General features: G+C 34.7%; 1 protein-coding gene across 1 annotated transcript in view; it reads right to left on the bottom strand.

Moving 5' to 3' along the window:
- LOC107740388 (RCC1 and BTB domain-containing protein 2-like) overlaps positions 1-7,625 on the bottom strand; it is a 41,167-nt gene extending 33,542 nt beyond the window's left edge. Inside the window, exons 1-5 of the mRNA XM_016552815.1 lie at positions 7,476-7,625; positions 6,357-6,488; positions 4,190-4,340; positions 1,952-2,118; positions 602-709 (exon numbers count right to left, since the gene is read on the bottom strand). Of these exons, the coding sequence (XP_016408301.1) occupies positions 602-709; positions 1,952-2,118; positions 4,190-4,340; positions 6,357-6,482 (552 nt within the window). The 5' untranslated portion in view covers positions 6,483-6,488; positions 7,476-7,625. The remainder of the gene's footprint in view (positions 1-601; positions 710-1,951; positions 2,119-4,189; positions 4,341-6,356; positions 6,489-7,475) is intronic.
- Between the last annotated feature and the right edge of the window lie 415 nt (positions 7,626-8,040).

Genomic DNA, 8,040 nt, shown 5'->3' with positions numbered 1-8,040 from the left:
ATGCACTTTAATTGTGCGGAAGTAGTGCTGAAGTCCAACTAAAGATATGCTGAAGTATATTTGATTGTGCTAAACTGGAACTATTGCAAATATACTCTAGGTACAATTTAATTATCTTGCATTTAAAACCAATATTATTCAAAGATCATACAATCCTCATCAATAGTGACATTAAAACACATTTTAGGCTTAATATTAAAGGTGCCATAGAATGGCATATGTTATTGAATAATAACAGTTCTGTACATGGAAACCATTGTTTCTTGGATGCCCTGGGGGTAAGCAGATAAACATTAAATTTTCATTTTTGGGTGAACTATCCCTTTAATATATACTGCAATAGTATATAAACAATACTTTACGGTATTAATACACTTATTTTTGAATTAATGTGAAAAAAAAATGGTTAAACAGACTTTGATGTGACTTGGTTTTAATAAAATTTGTGTTAATGTAGAATATGCTATATTTAAATTTAATGTATAATATATTGTTCGCTGCAAAGTAAATGCTATCACCTAAGCCTTTCTTACAGAAGCCACCTCATTTCAGAAGACCACCATACTCCACTGATTAATACCCAGAGGTCTTTGTTTGTCACCTGTACAATGTTGATTCCCTGTAAGGCGGCGATCCGGCAAGGGGTTTGCTGGTTGCCATTGTTACCCAAACCAAGCTGCCCATTGCAGTTATAACCCCAGCCGTAAGTCTGTCAACACAGAGCCTTGAGATAAACCAAGTGCTAATTACAGCAAGTAATGTACAGTAACAATAATTACAAAAAACAACAACAACAACAACTAAATTTCAGGTGGTACTTAATTGGAGATAAAATTAAGTGTTTACCGATTTTGATATTACAGTTACATTTTTCTTCTTGTAAATCATGATTTTTTCCCCTAAAAATAATTTCATGATTTTAATCGACTTTTATTGTCAATAAGCACTTATGCAGAAAATTTTTGTTCTTGTTAATACGTTTTTGAAAACACTTTGTTTCATTAATTTTTTCATCCAATATAATAACAAATCACTGCAGACTGACTATGTAAATTTACATGAAGACATCAGCAGAACTGCTGTTTCAAAGCCCTTGGGGATCAGATGGAGTGCGGAGCTACGAATTAAAAATGATGTGAATTGTAACTGACGGCTGAACTATGTAGATATCAGAGAACAATTTAAAATATTGTATCAATGCATTCTATGGCACCATTAAGAAATGTGCATTGTGCACAAGTAGTAATCCAAATAAAGTTAAATAATTTTTATATCAGTACGTCTCGAGCAATGTGTCAGTAAATATGTAAATAGATTTGAACTATACTTAGGATTAAATAAATGTATTTTAAATATATTACTTTGTTACTAGGGAAGTGAAAACAATTAGACAGAATAGTGGTTCTGCACTATTAAAGCAATTAAAATATACACAAACAAAAGTGTTGCGTTTATAATTTTGTTCAGTGTAAAATAGCTGCCTTTATATTTTAGGAAGGGGTCCCTCACAAGGGGAATATAGTATTTAGGGCTCTTTGACATTAAAAAGATTAAAGGACAAAACTGTTATATAAATATATAATGTATAATGATATAAAGGCATTCAGTATAATGATAGTAACAGAGCAGTATTATATGGAAACCATAGGATAACACAAACTTTTTGTGAGAAAAAAACTGAACCTTTATATCTCGCAATTCTGAGCGCAGCGCCCCCCCCCGCCAAGTCAGAAAAAAAGAAGAAGAAAAAAAACGCTGAAATTGTGGGATGAAAAGTCGAAATTACATTCTATTTTTTTGTTCTGTAATTTGTTCTGTTGTGTGATTTATTGTTTTGTTCTGTGAGATGTAAACTCAGAAATGTGGGGGAAAATCCAGAAAAAAAGATTTTCCATTTCCTAATTTTTGTTTGATAAAATCATAACCAGCATATTTTTTTTTTTTTTTTTACCTCTCCCTCTGTGGTGAGGGCTATGGTGTGATGAGAGCCACAGGCCACCTCTGTCACCCTCTTGCTGATGAGGTTGGTGGAAACCAAGGCAGGAGTCAGACCGTGGTTGGTGGTGCCATTACCCAGCTGACTGTAGCCATTGTGACCCCAGGCGTAAACTTCTCCATCTACAGACACAGAAGACAAGATATAGATCTGAAGATGACAAAACTTTGGCTCAGGTCTTTGGTTAGGAGACAAACATACTGGAAAAGCAGATCTAGAATCTACTATACAAGGCCTAAATGAACAGTGCCAAACAAAAATAAAATTGGCTTTGGGGAGTATAAAACTGAACTTGAACAGCTGACATACGTGATTTAATCAAAGACACAGGCCTAATGTTGACCATCTGAAAACATCTGCTGTGACTCAACTTTTACCTCAGTGGAAACTGAATCATTTCATGTTTATCAGGTATGAAAATGTTTTGCTTTCCAAAACTCATGTTGCAACATGTAGAATATTTCTCATATTACAAACTATAAAAAATCAGACTGTTTGATCATTTGTTTTGTTTTTTCCATCTGTCGTCAGACTGCATAGATGTTTAGTTAATCCTAATAAGTGTTTTTAAAAGGCCTCCTGAAGGTTTTACCACAAAATGAAACCATTTAAATCAGAGGTGGGTGAAAATGTTTTATCTTGATCTTATAACACACAATCACAATCCACGATTGGAGTTGCAATCTTCCTAATTTTGAAATGTGCTATTTAGAATATCCAGACTGGAACAAGCCAATGGACTTATATATATATGAAAAATGTAAAACTCTATATTGCATTAAAGAATCGGTTAAAACACTGCATAGTGCATAGTCTTTTCTGTATGAATTAAATATAAGCAGATTTTTAAATCTACTAATGTTATTCTGTTAAGAGCAGTGAGTGGTTTTCTCTTTGTCTTTTGTTGTTTGATTTAAGACCAATTATGTGGATCTAATACATGAATCCGCTTATAAAGAGGGACAAAAGTACACCGCTTTAAAGGAAATGAGCGGCATTGATTATCACATGTTCATTATCATTGGAAGCCAAATTTGAAATCGAAACTTAAATTTGATTAATCGCACAGCCTAGCTAGCTCACGTTGATATGTCAACACTCATGAAAAAAACACATTATATAAACGTGATACAATTTGACCAGTCAGCACAGCCATCTAGTAGCCAGTCAATGTTTTAGTTTTAACATCATTATGCGGACATAAAAGATTCACTTGAAAAGTAGATTGTGGATGTCTTCAAGATCGAGCATTGCTAATAGCATTATATTAAACAGATGACAACTCTTAGTACACTGAGCTCAGACCCCACACTTACACAGGCCTAATTTGATACATAGTCAAGTCAGCCAAATCATGTCTGAATGTGGAATACATCTCCCATGAAATTCTGTGATGTAATCTCAAGACCCATAAACACTAGACTGAAGATTAAACTTCAGTGTGATAATGTGCTACTACGACATGCCTTTAACACAATCCCTGATGTAAAAAGCTTGCAAAAAATACTTTAAAATATTTTAAATAATTAATATTATATATATATTTTAATAATTAAATCATGGTTTAAACCAGGGGTGCCCAAACTCGGTCCTGGAGGGCCGGTGTCCTGCAGAGTTTAGCTCCAACTTGCCTCAACACACCTGCCTTTAAGTTTCTAGTATGCCTAGTAAGAGCTTGATTAGCTGGTTCAGGTGTGTTTAATTGGGGTTGGAGCTAAACTCTTCAGGACACCGGCCCTCCAGGACCGAATTTGGACACCCCTGGTTTAGACATTATACTTCTATATATGCCTCTTGATGCTTTCATTACAACTACAACTGCAAGACTTTATTACAACAAGTCACTGCAGCTCACCATGTTTTTACATTTTGCTTATGATAATTTTAAATTCAGATCACACCCACTTCCATAAGGTCTGTTTATATACATTTACAATCTTGATAAACTAGTATAAATATCATTAGGAACGTACGGGGAATGTCCTGCTTATATATTATAATATCTGACCCCTCATATTAGAGCTGCACAATAATATTTAATAATAATAATACACATTTATGATAAAAAATAATAATATTCATGAGTTTTCACCATAGAAAGATTTCTAATTTCGCCATCCTGCAACCACAATTATTTGGTACAGGCAAATGCCAAATCATCGCCATTGTTTCATGTCAAAAAATCTGTCCAACCTGCAGTGGCGATGACCACGTGTGGTCCTGTGCCGTAGCTCAAAGACACAATTTTTTTCCCACACAAGATGTCTATCCGCCTGGGCTCAATGGTGCTTTGCGTGTCCCCGAGCCCCAGGCAGCCACTGCAGTTCGTCCCCAGTGCAAACACCTGTGGGTGACACACTCAAACACATCAGTTAAGTTGTTTGACACTTGACACAAACTTTTCATTATGTTTATTTATATTTACTTATAGTTAGAACTTAATCTTCACAAACTATAAATTGTATATGAATAAACTATAAATTGAATACAGATTTTCTTTTGTTGTTTGATTTACATCAATGACAGGGTGCAGCAGGTTTCACTTTAAATGCAGCACCGTCTCTTTAAAATCTGATGTGCATGACACGGATCTGACACACATCCGATTTTCTTCCCAGTTCTTTACGGTCATTTAGTACTTTTTAACTCATTTAAGACTGTTTATGAGGTTACTCACCAAAAATGGGCATTTTGGCATAATTTTGTGTTTTTGTTCGCAAGCTCACTGCGCTACAATCGTGCTCCACAGACAACGTTCCAGCACTGAATTAAGTTCTCTTTTGTGTCTTGTTGTGCTTGATAGCATGTTCATATAGTCTACTGTACCGCTAGACAAAGGGATACCAGGGGAAAAAATGGATGCTATGTTAAATACATTAAATATTTTTAGCACGTTAAACTAAAAAAAAAAAATGTATCACACAATTAACGTGTTAATTTTGACAGCCCTACTTATAGTTTATTATGCCACTGACTCTCACTCAATATTCAGAGAATATCAGTCAAGACCATGTGTGTATATTTACAGAACAGATAATTCTGGTTTTAAAATCTTACTGGATGAGACATTCATCCAGTAAGATTTTGAGAGCCTGATGTGACAATCAGGCTCTCAAGGGTCAACTCTGACTGCTCCCTCTCACATAACTACAAACCCGTTTACACAGCATTCTTAAAAGCACTTTGTGCTGTCAGTTTAGCACTCGATCCCTACTTACAGTATGTACATGAGATACATGAGATTATAGTCGCTTTAATGAGAAAGCATTTGTTGAAAAAATAAATGCTACCTAAAGGCAGCCCATGTTTTATTGTGGTTAAAAAGCATTAAAGGAAAACAGAGCTAAAAAAGGAAGTGGCCAGGCTCAGGACGTGCACCAGAGCTCCTCTCAGTAAGCAAACAAGGCTTGTGTTAGTATTATGAGCCTAAATATAGCTTTATTCTATCTGCTTATCACCAGCCCAAGATCACTCTGCCTTTGTCTCGGTCTCTTTCCTATTCCTATTTCCTATATGTGTGCAGAGCTCAACAAAACATTTTTTTTCTACTGTAGCTTATATTTTTTTACTTTCCCTGACAAAATTCTCGCCGCCTTTATTTGATAAAAACAGTAATAATAAAATATGTTTAAATTTAAACCAAATTTACCTTCAATTTTAAAACGATGGCAAACAACTACTAATTTGTTTGTAATTATGAATGTATTCTTACTGAAGCATCCTTATCATTGAGTCCTGATGTGTGTGAGACAGTGGAAAGCATTTGTTGAAAAAATAAATGCTACCTAAAGGCAGCCCATGTTTTATTGTGGTTAAAAAGCATTAAAGGAAAACAGAGCTAAAAAAGGAAGTGGCCAGGCTCAGGACGTGCACCAGAGCTCCTCTCAGTAAGCAAACAAGGCTTGTGTTAGTATTACGAGCCTAAATATAGCTTTATTCTATCTGCTTATCACCAGCCCAAGATCACTCTGCCTTTGTCTCGGTCTCTTTCCTATTCCTATTTCCTATATGTGTGCAGAGCTCAACAAAACATTTTTTTTTCTACTGTAGCTTAGATTTTTTTACTTTCCCTGACAAAATTCTCGCCGCCTTTATTTGATAAAAACAGTAATAATAAAATTTGTTTAAATTTAAACCAAATTTACCTTCAATTTTAAAACGATGGCAAACAACTACTAATTTGTTTGTAATTATGAATGTATTCTTACTGAAGCATCCTTATCATTGAGTCCTGATGTGTGTGAGACAGTGAGAGTGTGAGAGAGCAAGAGCTCCACCAAACCTAACGAAGATTTTCCAGCAAAGATGTGTACTCATTTATGATTCATCTGTCCACTAAAAGCTTTCAGCATGTCTGTACCTCATCATTGACGGTAAAGTAGATAGCCTCATTTGCGGCGCTACCGAACACACAGGCTTGGCGGATGAGCCGCAGTTCCTCAGGGGGCAGGAGGGCAAACACCGGCCACTTTCCCACGTCCAGCATACTACTCTGTGATACAACATATATGCATTAGGAAAGCATTAGCGCATCTCGAAAACTTGTTAGCATTTTTGAGTATCTCTCTCTCTCTCTACATATATATATATATATATATATATAGCATTCCCGAAATAATCTGCGAGTCAGGCCCGGCTCCAGAATCAAATCACTGAGGGTGCTTCTTAAAATAGTGAGGGTGCTCTCTCTCTCTCTCTCTACATATATATATATATATATATATATATATATACAGTAGAAACACACACATAGTATTCCCTAAATTGCAATGAAGTACCATATCATTTTTTCAAAGCTTCACCAATAAGTACCATTTACTTCTATGTTCATAAATATGTATCAACGTGGTACCATGCTGTTCTTGAAAATAAGTACTATGGTACCACACAAGTACTTTATTGTCAAGGAAATACCATGACTTTTGAATATGGATGAAATATTTACATTTTGAAACGAAATTCTAAATTAACATTGTTACTTTAGTTAATACAGTACATGTAACATATGCTAGTTGTCAGACACTTGTTAGTTTAACTGACGTAAATAAAAGAAATCCTTACAAAATAAAATATAATAATAATAATAATATGTGACCAAACAACAACCTTTAAAATAATAATAATATTAAACATCTAGTCAGGGTTATAAAGTATAAATTAATGTTTATGCAAATAAACGGGCGTGCTGTTACTCAGCAGCTGTTAGTTAGCTAACAAGCTAACTATCGTTTACATTCATAACACCTCGTGTGCTTATAGAAATAAAAACAGTCCACAAGTCTGCATAAGCCTCAAGCTAAGATGTTCAATTACACGGTGAACCGCTCAGTAGCAGCTGTTATAAACATATCTAAAGGTGTTTGAATGAGTAAAGCTGCTACGTTAGCTGATGTTAGCCGGCTGCATAGATTGACGTCATGGCGAAGTGTCAATCCAACTCAGCGCGAGGTTTTACAAAATAAACTCTCTAAATGTTTACCTTGTGTTAACTTAAACTCCCAAGTCTTCATTCCGGGTCTCAGAGGATGATGTAGATATAGTAAAGCGGTCAGTTTTGCATGACTACGAGTGAGAAGAGCAGAGATGTGGACGTGCCCAGTCTTCTCAGCTGGCAGTATGTCATATATGAGTGGATTTGACCCACACAGGATTTGAGCCAAACTTCCCTTATAAACAAATTACCATGGCAACTACAGTAAAATCGTATATTTACTACAGATATAGGCACTAGTGTAAAACTATAATAACTTGTGGTTAAATGTGAGATTAAATGCTATTTTTTAAGACAGTCATAAATAAGACAATTATAGGCATCACTAGTGACATAAAAAGTATTAGTTTTAGTTACAGTTGTAGTAATTTTGTCATTTTATTAGTTTTTTATTATCTCTATATAGGTTTTTAATTAAGTTTTAGTTTTATTTATTTTTAGTTATTTCAGTACTTCAACATACAAAATGGAAATGAAATAATATATATATATATATATTGAATGTATTTATATATATATGTATGTACATGTATATGTGTGTGGCTGTACATAC

This window comes from Sinocyclocheilus rhinocerous, unplaced genomic scaffold (genome assembly GCF_001515625.1).
Source record: "Sinocyclocheilus rhinocerous isolate Xijiao unplaced genomic scaffold, SAMN03320098_v1.1 scaffold315, whole genome shotgun sequence".
NCBI lineage: Eukaryota > Metazoa > Chordata > Actinopteri > Cypriniformes > Cyprinidae > Sinocyclocheilus > Sinocyclocheilus rhinocerous.
Note: the sequence above shows the minus strand (reverse complement) of the source record. Positions and strands in the feature narration are given on the sequence as shown.